This window comes from Garra rufa, chromosome 9, assembly GCF_049309525.1.
Source record: "Garra rufa chromosome 9, GarRuf1.0, whole genome shotgun sequence".
Lineage (NCBI taxonomy): Eukaryota > Metazoa > Chordata > Actinopteri > Cypriniformes > Cyprinidae > Garra > Garra rufa.
Window position 1 is genome coordinate 26,398,441 of NC_133369.1, and position 16,348 is coordinate 26,414,788.

At 40.1% G+C, this 16,348-nt stretch overlaps 1 protein-coding gene across 1 annotated transcript; it reads left to right on the forward strand.

Moving 5' to 3' along the window:
• The first annotated feature begins 99 nt into the window (after positions 1–99).
• On the forward strand, positions 100–14,195 carry znf628 (zinc finger protein 628). Its single transcript, XM_073846790.1, has 7 exons — positions 100–382; positions 6,853–7,413; positions 7,509–7,581; positions 8,897–9,988; positions 10,069–10,411; positions 10,630–10,784; positions 11,272–14,195. Exons 2-7 carry the CDS (start codon positions 7,037–7,039, stop codon positions 13,522–13,524), a joined length of 4,293 nt encoding a protein of 1,430 aa, XP_073702891.1. The 5' UTR covers positions 100–382; positions 6,853–7,036; the 3' UTR covers positions 13,525–14,195.
• Positions 14,196–16,348: the final 2,153 nt, after the last annotated feature.

A 16,348-nucleotide genomic window follows, 5' to 3' on the forward strand; every position in this document is an offset into this window, starting at 1 on the left:
GTTCGTCACAGTATTTTTTTTGACCAATGAGACGAGCCAACAGGGGACGAGGGCGAACCAATAGCTGACGACTTTACTGAGAGGCGGTCACAGACGGGCGACTGCTGGTTAGTTTGTGCTCTAGATTATTGTTAAGGTTGTGTGGACTATCACTGCGGAGTTCGGCCTTTTATAATTACATCAAAAATGGACATTTCACAGCAGTGAACCAGGGGGATAATACATGCATAGAATAATGCACTTATTCCGACAAATATTGTGACGCTTGAGGAACGAAGACAAGGCTGGGATGGATTCGAGAAGGCCGGCTCGAGACAGCGCAAATAATTCAACAAACAGCCGATAAAAACGACCCACTGCTGATTTGTATAGAAACTAAAGGGTGAGTGCGCTTTGGCCACTTGAAGCCTTTAATCTTCGTTTCGTGTTTAGTTTTTTTTTTTTCATTTCCCAGGACAAGAAGGCAGGAACACACAGATAGATAGCGGGTGAGGGAGGGGGAGTGAAGCAGGAGGAGGAGGATCTTTAAAGGGGAAGGTGGATCAACACTCAGATGGTCTGTTTACTACTGAGACACATTGAGGATCATCAGAATTATTTGTGGAAGGAAAATAGCTTTTCAATTTCTAAGAAAGTCTGTTAACGAATTTCATATTTTGTTTATTACAAATGATGTTACCAGCATAACTTTATGAATGAAAGGTGGAATTGTTAAAAATGAATTTCAGAGTGTTTTGGTGCTTAGTTTTTACTTTAATGACACTCCACAAGTGTGTTGCATGATCCAAGGAGCTTTTTGTGTTTCATTGGAAGAAGAACATCTGACTTCTACAAAGCAGTTCACATGATCAGTGTCACACATTTTCTTCATTAGTGACCAAGAAATGGTGCAGAATCTTCAAAATATTCATATTGCATCATGACATTTCTTTATTTTGTTTTAGGGCTGCACGATGTTGTGAGGCGCGTTTAGTCAATGAAGCCGGTACTTTGATTAGTAGTAAATCTCCATCACGTGCGTTCAGCAGGAGCGTTCAGAGACGTAAATAACTGACAAGCTACGCCAAATCGCGCTCAAAATTGAATTTTGAGCGCGATTTGGCGTAGCTTGTCAGTGATTTACGTCTCTGTGTATTAATTGCCGCTCCAGCTGAACGCACGTGATGGAGATTTACTACTAATCAAAGTACCGGCTTCATTGACTAAACGCGCCTCACAACATCGTGCGATTAATCGTGCAGCCCCATTTTGTATTGTTCAAGATTTATCTGTACTTCCAATCAAATTACATGTAGTGTAGTCTCAGACGTTTAGGATGAGCTGTATATATATTTTTAATATGTCAGCAGTTCTCAGCTGTTTTTGCGTCAGGACCCAGTTTTGGCACTCTGGAGTGCTGACACTTTGTTTTTTGAGCAAAAGTAAACAGAAATATAAAAATTTAATACACGAAAATAGTGTTTCTAAATGTTCCTTTGAATTTTAATGGCTTCATGTCCGTGGCAGGCAATAATTCATAGCACAAAAACATTCTGAACAGCACAAACCATGTTAATCATCATTTACTATGTGTTGTAGTATTCTTAGTTCAATAGTTCACCTAAAAATGAAAATTTGCTGAAAATGTACTTATCCTCAGGTCATCGGATCAGATTTGGATCAATTCAGCGTTACATCACTTGCTCCGCAGTGTATCCTCTAAAGGGTACAGGGGTGTCGTCAGAATGAAAGTCCAAACAGCTGATAAATAATAACAATACAATAATTCACAAGTAATCCACATGACTCCAGTTCAACAAGTGAACAGCTGCATATTTGTGATAAAAATTAGGTGTGGGGGAAAAATAGATTTACAAATGTCAGTTAATATAATAATAAGATGATGTTGCCAGAACAAAACAGCAACCGCAGTTGAGGAGGAAAAACAAATACATTCTGGTCTATTTTCAGCGAGGGCAAGTGTTCTCAAAAATATTATATTAATTATGGTTCTTTTGTTTTTATGGGAGGGATGAAGAACAATGCATTCTACAGAGCTACTAAAGAGGCATGGTTAGCCACTTGCTAGTGGTTGCCTGTTGCATTACATTACATAGAATTTACTTAACACATAAACAGGGTAAGGAGAGATGACTGATAGGATGATGGCGAATGACAGCACTGACAAACATCTAATCTTGTGGTAAGTGCTGCCGCTCTGTAGTATAATTAATAATAATAACAAACACTCTGCTCACAATTTATTTACAGTATGAATATATATTGCAGGTGAAAGCATTAAAATATAGTTTTTCTTATAATCTCGTATTTATTTCCTTTAGGGGTTCTGTAGAACATGTCATTTCCTTTCCCAACACGGTATTCAGATTCAGGCACATCCCAAATGGAAAGTGTTAAATATTTTTGATATATTAGGAAGTTAATAGTTAATAGGAAACACTGATTTCTTGAGTCAGGAATGCCCATACTATAGACTGATGTGTTTTTGTAACAAAATACTGGTGCATTTGATGTCTATTGTGCACAAATAAAACTGATGAAAAAATGTGAATCGTGATTTAAAAAAAAAAAAAAAAACATTAAGTGATTTTTGATCAGATCGTGACCCCAAGAATCGATATGAATCGAATCGCGAGGTACCGAAAGACTCCCACCCTTTATAAACACATCTAGCATTAAGATGTTTTTAACTTAAAATCATTGCCTCTGACTTGAATATGAGAATATTTCTTTCTGCAGGGAAAATGTTGTCTGGTTTGAATCAGGAGAGAAGTATGCACAGATCAAGCATTATTTATAAGCAAAAACAGTCCAAAATAGTCCTTAATGAAATTTTTTTCTGGGGATTTTGATGTGAGATGACACAGAAGTAGGGATGGGCATTTCTGATCATATTTCATTTCGATTAATCCACAGGTTTGAGAAACGAGTACTCGATTAATCGGGGGTGGAGTTTAAGCAAGGGGCAGGGCGTTTGTGTCACAGTATACAGTAAACATTTTAAAGAAATAACAGCATGAGGTGAAGCAGAAGCGCTTTTTCTACATGACGCATTGTATATAAAATTAATCACACAGCCTAGATACATAAATATGTAAATGTTATATTACAAATTGTATTTATCTACACAAAATGCATGTGAGCTTGAACTACGTGCCAATCATAAAGTAGTGGATGCGCTTCACCCGTTACTTTAAAACAACGGCAACTGAAGCCCCTGGAGTCAATCGTTCGTCATTTTCATGCTCGATCGTCACTGATGGGTTCGAGTACTCGATTAATCGAATTATTATGAATTATGGACTGGTATTTTGGCCAGAAACAATGGTTTGAAGATAAAATACCTTAATGATGTATTTGTTTCTTACAATCATGCTTTTATCAGCTGTTTGATCGTTCATTCTGATAGCACCCATTCACTGCAGACGATCAATCAGTGAGCAAGTGACGTAGGGGCGAACGATAACCGATATTTTGAACCGATATATACGTCTAGTGTCAAAAATAAGATATCAAGGGCTCTGACAATTTTTTTTCTTTAAATGCTTTTAGATTATTTTATTGGCAAATCGGTTTTAATGACCGATACCAATAACCATAAAAATGCTTACTAGCAAGACTCAGGCCCGGTTCCAGAACTAAATCACCGAGGGTGCTTCTTAAATTAGTGAGGGTGCTCTAACCTTATACCTATATACAGTATACATAGTACGATCTCCCATAGGCTACGTTATAAACCAGGGGTCTTCAACTAAAACGAGGTCCAGTAATGAACCATCCTCACCAGCCGAAGTCTGGACAATTATATATAAAACCATTTATGGTTTTTGCAAGACCAGGGTATCTGCAGCATATTTAAGCTTAAATTCTAGATGTTTAAAAACCTTTTTTAAGACCTAAACAAAAAATAAATGAAGAAATAAATAATTAAAATGACAGTCAAAAGCATGATTTACAATTTAGATGCAGGTTTCACTAAACAAAAAAGATTAAATTATAAACTTCACATTTCAGCCTTCAAGAGTGTCAATTCTTATATTAATTTAAACAATTATTATCGATCAAGTATTATATTAATTAAATAACATATTTTACTGCCTTTGTTTAAATTTATGTAACACATTATCTTGTCGATCCATCAGTTCACATTTACAACTCGTGTTTGCTGCTTAAAACCATGGATTGATTTTTTTTCACATTGGTCTTTTTGACAACAGCAGACGTACGAGCTGATTAAAAATGTCAGATCATGCTCTTCCAGCATGAGGCGCTATCAGAATGGTACACAAAGCAGCTCCGCAGCTCACCTTGAAACGTGCAGCGCTCATATTTATTAAATAAATTGCCTTTTAAAGTTTAATAGCAATAATTGTCTTTCAGTCCCCACGTAAGACATCCCGAAATCATAATTAAAACTTTCTTAACCCCTAATAACACTGCAGTCATCAATGACAATCAAGAGCTTTTTTTCAAGCACCGACATTTAACAACCCTTAAATACGTTTCTTTTTATTTTTCCCCACTATGTTCGGCGCACAAGAGAAATATTAGAGAGGTAAATTAATATCAGCATATGAAGTATATTCGTCTATCATTGTCTCTGAGAGAATGTGCATGTCAGATGCTAAAAGCGTTGTTTTTACTTTCACTTTAACATATTGCGCTGTTTTCACGTTGCTTGTGTGATATCCATTGGCTCACATTCATGGTTTAAAACAAATATTTTATAAAAAATACAATATATAGAAACAGTATATAAAAACATTAGAAAAAAAACAATGTATTTACAATATTGTGACGTAACCCCAACATTATGTTTTTTTCATTTTCACTCACTGAAAGCTACATCTAGATCCGATCTCTGCTCTTATCACTGCACGGAAGATTGCACCCAAACGCTGACCCTGATGTGTAATATAATTTTTTTGTTAAGCGTTTGGTATTTTTTTATTTCATTATGTCGAAAGCCTTCACGGTCCGCATGAACGCGGATTCGGACCGGGGTCCGCCAGTTAACGGCCCGGTTATAAACAATGAAGTTCGAATCTCTCTTTTTTACATCACGTCTGCGTTGTTATAATGAGATGATTGGTGCTGAACACAATAACGTTACCTCAGCAAAAACTCCGGCGATTTGAGCGGTTTAGTGGATTTTAATAGCCTGGAAAATCCAGACCCTAATCTATTAAGATAAAGGGTCTGGGATCGAGCAATGAAAACTGCCTAACTCGAGGGGCGGCACCAAGCATGCATTTGAAACTCTCACTGCACACAATTGGATAATGCCACAACCAATCACAACAATACACGCTTAGCTACCAGCAGATGTTTCATTAACAAAGTTCGGGAGAAGCGCGTCAGATACTTAGCATAAACATCACAAGAGGAGCCCACTCAAGTCAATCAGCGCCATAGGTTTAAATACAGCTGACTCACCTCAATTCACTCGATGGTTTATCAGTAACCCTCCACCACCCCATCTCATCACTCCGAGTTCTCACTACTCCTATTGGGGGGTACTCTGGGTTCGGGCCACTCCCGAGCTCGGAGCCCTTCACCGGACAGCACGCCAAACATGCACTACTATTCTCCGGCTAATTATATGTAAGCGTGAACTTGTGAACTGCTAGATTAAACTCTTGCCGTATCCAGTCGGCAAAACAGCATAAACGTCCTTCTTACAAAGGAACGATTCAAGTTTTCGGTTTTCTGTTCCTCTTTTATATGAAAAGCTAAGTCTAACTCGTTCATTGTAGCGGCCAAAGCCGTTTCAAACAACTGGTGTTCATCTGTAGCAACAGCGATCTTTCAAAGTTTATTACATGATTCGGACGTCGCAGCGCTGTCGTCATCAGTTTAGCCCGCCTCTGTCCCACCTACATCAGATACACCGATTTGATTGGTTCCCACAACTGCTTACGTAATGCAGTAACCTGCATCATTGCTCGATGCCAGAGTGTCTTGCAGAGACTATTCAAATTGTGCTCTCGCGAGACCTCTGGATTTCCAGGGTAGGATTTTAATGCATCTAATCCAAGAAATCAACAGATATGTGCGTGGTTGGCTACATTGCTTAGCTCAGCATAAACGCAACACAGACCGACCTCCAGAGCGCAAACCACAACGCACTGGATTGTTAGCTAAATCTGCAATAAAATGCTATTATTACAGCTTTAACTGAGGGTGCTTTTGGTTTCGTTTGAGGGTTAGGGTGCTTAGGCTTAGGGTGCTTAGACTGATAATCAGTCGACCTCTAAAGTGATGTACAGTCAAACCAAAATTTATTCAGACACCTTCAACCTTTTTCACATTATCACAGTTCATTCAATCTAGTTTAGAACATGGTAATACAATATGACAAGAACTATAACTTTGATAGAAAGGTATGTATGTAACAAAACATGGTCGTGTCAAATCAAATTTTACTGGTAGTCCACTGTAAGAAAAATGTATGGGTATAATATGTCACAGTTTACTTTGTTTTGCTATCCTCACTGACATTAATGAACTATCGTGGCCTGCACACACTAGTGAAAAAATATCAAAAATTATAACTGGTGTTTGAGTAATTTTTGGTTTGACTGTAATGCTAAATTTCTCCAAATCCAATCCAATGAAGAAACAAACTCATGTACATCTTGGATGACCTGAGTAAATTTTCAGAAAATTTTCATTAATGGGTGAATCCTTTACATGCATGATTATATGGTAGTTGCAGTTTATTGTTCTTTGCCCCAATATCTAAAAAAAATATTTCCCATTTTTTTAGTTGTAACACATCACTGTTATATCTTAAACAGTTTTTGTTTGCATTTGCATGAATCATACAAATATTTAAATGTGTTTTTACAGTCCTATCAACTAAGAAGAAGACGATAGAAGACATTCTGCCTAAGAAAAGATTCTCTGGTTGACATCTGAGAGAACTGGCCCAAACTCAAATGCTAAATGCAAACCATGGCTGCCATACTAAGAGCAAAACTACAAAACGACTGAGATTTCTTCACTACAGCCCAACTTTTTCTCACCAGTTGTGATGGCCAACACTGTTGCTACTCTGGTTGTCCAAACTGAACTCTTACCTTCTCAGACACCCTCCTCTCTCTCTCCCTTTCCTTCCCTCCTCCCCTCCGTAGAGGATGGAGAGGAGGATGGAGAGAAGGGAGAAGAAGAGAGCAAAGAGTCAGGAACAATCGGGCTCACAGGTGACATGGTGACATCATCAACGCCACCTGTTGCAACGGTGGCTCAAAACCCAGAGCATCCATTCCAGTGTTTGGACTGTGGGAAGAGTTTTAAGTGGTCATCCAGATTGGCACATCATCAGCGAAGCCATAACAATGAGAGGCCGTATCGCTGCAACCTTTGCCCTAAGGCCTTCAAGGGCTCGTCTGCCCTACTATACCACCAGAGGTGAGAGCTCATGTATGAAGATGTGACTGTTTTTGTTCTGTTACATGTTGTTCACCACAAGTTCCTTAATAAAACTGTTTTTTATGTTGTTTTAGGTCTCATTCTGGAGAGAAACCGTATAAGTGTGATGACTGTGGTAAAGCATTCAAACGCTCTTCTCTTCTACAGGTGAAATTACCTCAATTTAAAGTCCACTCAAACCTTTTTGTGCATCTCAAACTGATGTGTTGTTCTTTTAGGATTCTTTGAATAATAGAAAGTTCAAAGGAAAAGTGTTCATTTGAAATGTGTAAAAATGTCTTTAAAGGATTAGTCACTCCTGAATTAAAATTTCCTGATAATTTACTCACACCCATGGCATTCCAAGATGTTCATGTCTTTCTTTCTTTCTTTCTTTCTTTAGTTGAAAAGTAATTAAGGTTTTTGAGGAAAACATTTCAGCATGTTTCTCTATATAGTGGACCTCAATGTGGCCAATGGTTTGAAGGTCCAAATTGCAGCTTCTCTACATGATTCCAGCTGAAGAATAAGGGTTTTATCTAGCAAAACAATTAGCCATTTAAAAAAAAATATATATATATATGTTTTTTTTTAACTACAAATGTTCGTATTGCACTAGCTCTGCAATGCACTTCATGCATTACGTAATCATGTTAGGTCACATGCAATTAAATCTTGATCTGTGTACTTAAGTTCAAAAAGGTAGGGTAGGGCAAAAAATGTGACTGTTTTTGTTCTGTTACATGTTGTTCACCACAAGTCTACAAATTCACCACAAATGTCTACTCAAGTCAGGGGCGCCGCTTGCAATTTTGGGCCCTATGACAAAATATGAGGTTGGGCCCCCCCACCACACAAAAGCAGACATCTGGGGGCCCCTAAATGGCGTGGGCCCTTAGAATTGTCCTAACTTTCACCCCCTTAGCGGCGCCCCTGACTCAAGTCTACACAAGTCTACTCTTTCACCACAAATGCCCTACCGTACGTTTTCTCCTCCAAAATCTTTTTTTTTGTAAAGGCCAAATGACTTTCGCTTTGTCAGTACTTTCGTGTGAACTTTCCAATGTGATTACATAATTTGTGAAGTCGTGGATGCAGAGCTAGTGCAATATGAGCATTTGTGGTTAAAAAATATATAAATATTATTTTTATTTTTTTAAGAAAATGGCAGATTGTTTCGCTAGATAAGATCCTTATTCCGTATAGAGACCTTTTAAGATGCATTGAAACTGCAATTTGGACCTTCAACCAGTTGATCCCCTTTGAAGTCCACTTTATGGAGAAAAATCCTGGAATGTTTTCTTCAAAAACGTTGATTTTTTTTCGACTGAAGAAAGAAAGACATAAAAATCTTGGATGAAATGGAGTGAGTAAAATCAGGAAATTTTAATTCTGGAGTAAACCAATCCTTTAGTGTCGCTTTTGATCTTTTTAATGTGACTTTGCTGAATAAAAGTATTCATTTCTTTCCAAATATGTTCAGATTCATCGGAGTGTGCATACAGGCCTTCGCACTTTCCAGTGCTCCTACTGCCCTTTGACCTTCAAATGGAGCTCACACTACCAATATCACCTCCGCCAGCACACTGGTGAATGTCCTTACCCATGTGACAGCTGCTCCAAAGCCTTCAAGAACTCTAGCAGCCTGCGTCGCCATAAGAATGTACACTTGGGCTTCAAGCCTTACGTCTGTGACGTCTGCAATAAAGCCTTCAGTCAGTCCACTAATCTGCGACAGCACATGCGCATACACACGGGCGAACGCCCGTATATCTGTGGGGAATGTGGGCGCAGCTTCACACATTCATCTAATTTGGCGCTGCATCGCATCTCTCACATAGAAGGAAAGGGAAAAGGCGCTGGGAAGGCAGGAGGGGCTGGTTCAGGATCAGCAACTCGAGAGATGGAGGTGGTGCTGACGGAAGATTTAAACACTGTTGGAATGAGCATTTCTGAAATGGTTGGACTCGTAGGTGGACAGGAAGGAGGGGTCGGGCAGGTGTTCCTGTCTCACAATACGTCCTCGCCTGCTACCTCAGGTACAGCCACTCAGAACATCCTGCCACAGCTGACGCTCACACCCACTTCCTCCACTGTCACAGGCACAGAGCATATCCACATGAGCAAGACTGACACAGGTGCTAGTGTTTTGCTGTTTAGTTGTGGCAGCTGCAACGAGACATTTTCAACACAGAGTCACCTCGAGGAGCATCAGACTTTACATCTCGATAGCCTTGGCCCAGCAGGTGGTGGAGGGGTTGCTACAGAAAATAGCACAGAGGCTGAAGGAGGTGGAGTGTCACTGGTTGGGGCTACACCATTGTTGGCAGACTTTGAAGAGGTTGTTGAAACCACCACAGTTGCAGATAGTGGGCAGACGGCAGAGTTACTTGGTCTGGATGCCGTTAGAAATGAGTCGGAGCAGGCACAATATGATCTTCTGCAGACCTTCACTGCATCTGTGAATCAGATGCCCACTGATACCAGTGTGCCAACTGCACAAGCTACAACAGAATGTGCCTACTGTGGAAAAAGTTTCAAGACCAGCAGTGGACTGACCAGACATGTGGCTCAGGTGAGACCAGGAAGCTGTTCTGTTGAACACAGGATTTTAAGAAACAAACCTCCATTTCTAATAATCTCTTTCTTTTCAAGGCCCATCCTCTTGCTCCATCCGAGTCACGTTCTCAGTTCAACTGCTCGGCATGCGACCGCTCCTTTCCTCTGCTCTCCTCTCTGCTCAACCACCAGCACTCCCACACTCCTGAGCAGAGGCTGCTTGCTGAGGCAGAGGCAGAAGCAGAGATCATCTGCCCCTCTCTCTCACTGCCCCTGCCCTCCTTAAAAAGAGATGGAGAAGATGGAGAGCGGGAGATCCATGTCAGTCTAATTGCGGTTACTGAGGAGGGTGAGAGACGAACTGTGAAACCATCTGCCAAAGCATCAGGAAAGGGAGCCAGGAGAGGTGGAGGCAGCAAAACATCAGCCACAAATAACGGTAAGAGTGCTGCAGTGGATGTTTAACGATTAGTTTATATTAAAAATCTGGCATCTCTGATTTTAAGGTTTCAATATTCTTATTTATTATACTATGCTACTACGCTATTTATTTTCAAGCTTTACATGGGACACAGTAAACACCCATTTGAGACATTTGCACATAGTGGAACTCTCATATTCATCTCACGGCTGTATTTCTGTTTTCATTCCCTACAGAAAGGCCATATCGCTGCTCTGAATGTGGGAAGTCATTCAAAGGTTCATCAGGACTGAGGTACCACATGAGAGACCACACTGGGGAGAGACCTTATCGATGCACAGAGTGTGGCAAGAGCTTCAAAAGGTCCTCACTGCTCTCCATACACCAAAGGGTAAATACAGCTTTGTGTAAAATTAACATGGTTTGGTTTGTTTTTGCATAATTAAAAAAATGGAGGCATTATTAAGGAGCAGGTCATATGGTATTTTAAAGTGTCCTAATATTTAGTTGGAGACCCCTGCAACCGGGTTAAATGCATCTGAAGTCAGAAAACATTGTAATTTTATTAGAATATATATTTAATATACCAATTTTTTAAACCTGTCACGGCATGATAGTGTGCTGCAGCACAGTGATTGGTAAACACTGCACTAAAGGAAAGCCTACCAGTGACTTGTATTTCAATTTGTATCCTGCACAAAGCAATGTAGCACATCAGTCTGTCAACTAGACTTGTAATACTTTTATGGAGCTTTTGTGCATGGAGAATGGCTTGTTGTCTTTATGAATGACAGAATTTTGTTTGTTTTTTAAATTAGCTCTAAAAAAAGCCTAAATAAATATTAACACATCTTCTAAACTCTTCTCAACCCATCTAGGTCCACACAGGTGTACGGGCTTTTCAGTGCCCCTACTGTCCGCTGACCTTTAAGTGGAGCTCACACTACCAGTACCATCTTCGCCAGCACACCGGTGAGCGACCATATGTATGTCAGGAATGTGGCAAGTCTTTCAAGAACACCAGCTGTCTCCGTCGCCACAGTCAGCTTCATTCTGGCCTACGTCCACACGCTTGCTCTGTGTGCGGTAAGGCTTTCTCTCAGACCTCCAACCTCAAGCAGCACGAACGGACACACTCCGGAGAAAGGCCCTTTCAGTGCTCCCAGTGCCACAAGAGCTTCACCCACTCATCCAATCTGCAGCTGCACCTACGCACACACTCCTCGCGCAAGGACTTCAAGTGCCAACACTGCGGAAAAGAGTTTGTCATGCTCTCCTACCTGCAGAGGCACTTGAGAACACACAGTTCTGGGGGTGCAGTAGCGTGTATGAAGGAAGCAGGGAAGGTGGCTAAAGGTAGCGGGGCTTCAGAGACGGCAACGCTAAATTTAAACTTGAATGTGCCTGGAGGACTTACCTCCTTGTTTCCCACTGATGGCAATTCCACGTTAATTCTTTCCCCCCCAAATTTGGACATACCTCCAAACACATCACAGAATTATTTCATGATCCAGACGACTTCAGGGTTGCAGCTGATCCCACTATCCAATCCCACGCCAACACAGCCAGCTCCTCCTCCTCCACCCCCTCCTCCCCCACCACCGCCTCCACAGACACAGAATTTCCTGCTTCTTCAGTGCCAGTCCAACAACGGAAACCAGCCTAGTCTTATCCTGGTTCCCACAGCATCCAGTACAAACACTCTTCCCACCCCTTCAGAACCACAGACCCTTCCCTTGGTGCAGACCATTCCGGCAATGCCCCAAGTTCTGGCAGCACCCCAAACTCAAATTTCAACAAGTTTTCAACCAGTTCAGACACAGCAGAGATTTATTTTAACTAATAATAATGCTCCCCTCATTACTGCCCAGCCCCAAGGCACATCGACGATTGCTCGTCCCATTTTAGGCAGCCTCGGTCGTAGCAGGAAAGGAGGAACCAGGCGTGGACGGAAACCTAAAGCTGCTACCCAGAAATCAGTTCAGACCACACCGGTTAAGCAACCATTAATGTTATCAGCTGCACCTTCCACATCCACCACAACATCCGGTGCCACTTCTGCTGCTTCTTTAAAGACAGAGTTCCCACACCTTAACACTGATGATCCTCTGGCTGTGTCACCTGTCAACACCAGCCAAGTACCTGAAAACTCTTCGGTTCCTCCAGTTAGCGTTATGTCAGTGACGTCAAACTCCACACTAACAAACAGTTCCTCCATGTTGAGCAGTGAACCTGTGAGTGTTCCAATTGTAGAGAAGGCTGTTGAAGAAATCTCAAGGGAGCATTTCGTTTTGTGCCTAAATAAAGAAATTGAGAATGGGGGTCAGGGGAATGGGATGGAGGTGAAGGTGGAGATGGAGGGAGGGAGCGATGCAGGGCATTCTTACGTCTTGCAAATTAAAGGTGAGGGCCAGCAAGAAGAGGGAGGGAACAGTGAGGGAGGAGAGAAGTCTTATGTCCTCCGGTTTCAGACAGAGGAGGAATGTGAAGGAGATGCAGGAAAAGAGAAGACAGAAATGGTCTCTCTTAACTTACTCCAAGAGTGGACTGGGCAGAGCGAGGAGCATGGAAGTGCAGATGCTGAGGGAAGTGTTGAAGTAGAAAAATCTTTTGTGCTCCATTTCCAAACTGAGCCTCAGAGTGAGGAGGACATTCAGCCAAGCTCAGGCTTCATGGGAGGCCCAGGTGAGGATCTCAGCCTTTCTTGCCATCCGGGTCAAGCCTTGATGCCTCTGGAAGGGCAGGATGTGGTATTTGAGCTTGGCGATGAGACCAAAATGGATGGAAGCACAGGTCCAGGAGATAGTGTTCAGATGATTGCACTGATAGAAGGTGAAGGCAACGGTTCTGGGGCAAGGGGAAGTTTTAAAGGTGCTGTTGGAGCAAACTCTGGACAGATGGAGGGAATCTTCCAGTTAGAAGGAGGAGAAGGCATTGTTATAATTGAAGTTAGCACCAGCAGTTTGAGAGAGGGTGGAATAGAGGCAGCAGATGTAGGACATGCTTTAGCAGCAGGAACTGAGGAAAAGCAAGGTAATGATGGGACGAGTGAGGAAGTAATGTCTGAAGAGTCTAAACTTGCCGAGGCTGAGAGCATATCATCCTCGGAAATGGGACTGATTGGAACTTAGGGCATATGGAGAGCTCTAATTGACTGGCTTTAACACAGTTTGCACCTCATGACACTGTTTCAAATGCAAAATGGCACATTTGTTTACCACATATTCAGACTGGATTCTTTTCAAATAATGGTTCTGTTATTCTAAAGTGTTCCTTTTGGACTGTGATTAATGGTTTTAGTGATTAGGAAGCTGATGACGTAGTTGTAGGACCAACACAGGACCTATGTTGAATCTTACATAAATCATTAGAGACCTGTTTGCTCCACACATAGACATCCTTAGAACACCACAGTGTCTTCTTCCTAATATGTTGTTCCCCCTCCACCCTCAAGACTGCACTTTGTGGAGATAAAGCATATTGCTTGGTAGTTACAGTTGTTCACCTGGCCCCTACGGGGAGCTATTTCACAAACCACAATTATCAAATACAGCCCAGCCAAAAAACAAACAAAAAAACAATGGTTTCTAAATGAAGGAAATCCCTGGTGCTCTCTAGAGCCAGGGTGCACTGAAAAGAGAATTTATGAACTAATATTAAATATGAACTATATTCAGCTACGCTGTCATGTTGACAGTGACTGTACAAAGTGAACTTTTGTAAATATGTCTACTCTGTTTGTTTTCATTCTTAATATTGGTACTAGTTGACAATTACCAATAAAAAATAGGTATGAATGTCAGTATTTGTGTTTGCTGTTTTCTCCAAGCTTAAAAATATCCATTTTACCTCATACGTAGGTAAACTTTTGGTAAGATTTCATTTATACAGTTAAAAATTCCATTTGATATTAAGTAATTTTATAGATTTGATAGATAAGGTCTACTATATATATATATATATATGCGTCAAATCCATATGCGTAACGCATGCGCTCTAGCGTCGAATGTGCGCATCTAGACTACGCAGTTTGCGCAGGGTCGTATTCCCGGATGAGGATTGGTTGAATTTACATTCCATGCGGGAAGCGCTGAATCCTTAAGTCCCTCAACACTGCAAGTAACATCGACTACAGTGGAGGGTATTTTTGCATCGCCTTGCGTTTAAAGCGCTCACGGCGTCTCTGAATATTGGGTAAGTAGGTCACGCATGCTCTATATATTACAGCCATAGATTGAGCTTTAAAGAAGGCGATGTTTACCATATAAGGGATTAAAAAAGCGTGGTGACGGACCAAGCTAACGGTACAGCATGCTACAATAAACCTGTTACAAGACTACTTGAACAGCTGCTCAGTCGGAAAGACGCAGACAAGCCATAATTTGTTTTTCACAAATATTTGAGATGTAATGCAATATAATATGCTCAAGAGGCAATCGTACATAAACCACAAGTCAATCACGTTAAACTTGTCCTTATTTGCATGTGCTCCTCAGAGAATTTCTCTGCAGTTAAAAATAAAAATCTAATTATGCTTATTTAAATTTCCTAAAGTTAATTTAATTTACAGTTTTAACTGATTAATTTGTATTTTTTATGTTTTTTTTTTGTTGTTGTTTGTTTGGATAATGTCTCTCTCAGGTAAAATGGTTAGATTGGACCTTGGTGATGTAGTTCTGCGCAGGATGCAGGAGAAGGACATTGAAGCGGTAAAGGCTCTTATCAAGGTGCGATTCAACATCATATCCCTCTCATGGCCTATGTGCATTGTAAATATACATGGGCCATTCTACAGAATTGGTTCAAAGTTGGAAACGTCTTGTAAAAATTGCCAATTGTATAATATCCAAGGTACACATTTCTAGTACTGTGCAGTTTTGGAAAATTTGTCCTCTCCTTAAATTTGTCACTGCCTAAACACAGTAATTTATAATTTAATAAGAAGGGTTATATTGATATATTAAGATTTTCGTTGCATCTTCCTTGTAAATATATTTTTTTATTTTAATAAATACGTTTTTAGAGATAAATCAATAACAAATACAATTTTTACAATATTTCAAGTTTGATTCATGAGATTTGTTGTAGTTTGAATCAAATTTTTCTTTGTAAAAGGCAAAAAGTTAAGGAAGTTTGAATATACATTGAACCAAACATTATTATATCATCTTAGTTGATAATTCAATAAACATTCACAAAACATTGTGATTGCACGTTTTCAGTAGTGACTTACCGAAACTTCACCAAATGTTTCGGTCATGACTGTTTCAGTAGTGACAATTTTAGATACTTTTGAACCTAGCTCAAAGATGCTAATCAGCACATGGTTAGCTAGCGCAGTTCTGAACAGTTGTACACATATAAAAACTAAACGTTATGGAATAACTTTCAAAAAAGTGTATTTAATTATAGAAAAATGGTGTTCGGTAGTGACATTCTAAAAAAGTAAGCACATACTTTTGAACACATTTACCTCAAAATGATAGGGCCTATAGTAGATAGGTACCACCATGTAGCTATGAGAGACATAAATATTTCCTGATCATAAATGTAGGCCAATTGACTAAAACATACACTGTTTCGGTAGTGACATGAAAATGCGGGACACGGTTTTTTTACATAAATATTCCAGATTTTATTTTTTTATTTTTTTAAACAACAATGGAATAAAATTCCAAAAATATTACTTTATCATTTTCATAAGTTGAAATTTAGGGGTTAGGGTTTGGGACATCCACATTCCAATTTAAAGTACCCACTTAATGATGATTTTATATAAATTAAGCTTACTTATATTTTAAACGTTATTCTGGGTTTCAATAGATAATGAAAGGATCTTTGTAAACATCTAAGATTTTAATACTTAAATGCTTTTTAAATGTATTTTTTGGTTGAGGGGTAGCAGTTTGCACCAATTCTGTAGAAAGGCCCATATGTGCACACATTTCAGGACAG

Bases quoted from the DNA above. Each gene is read 5' to 3' on its own strand.
- znf628 (XM_073846790.1), top strand. From the start codon at position 7,037: ATGGCCAACACTGTTGCTACTCTGGTTGTCCAAACTGAACTCTTACCT. The intron at 7,414-7,508 runs GTGAGAGCTCAT...ATGTTGTTTTAG, and splicing joins GCCCTACTATACCACCAGAG to GTCTCATTCTGGAGAGAAAC. The intron at 9,989-10,068 runs GTGAGACCAGGA...TTTCTTTTCAAG, and splicing joins TGACCAGACATGTGGCTCAG to GCCCATCCTCTTGCTCCATC.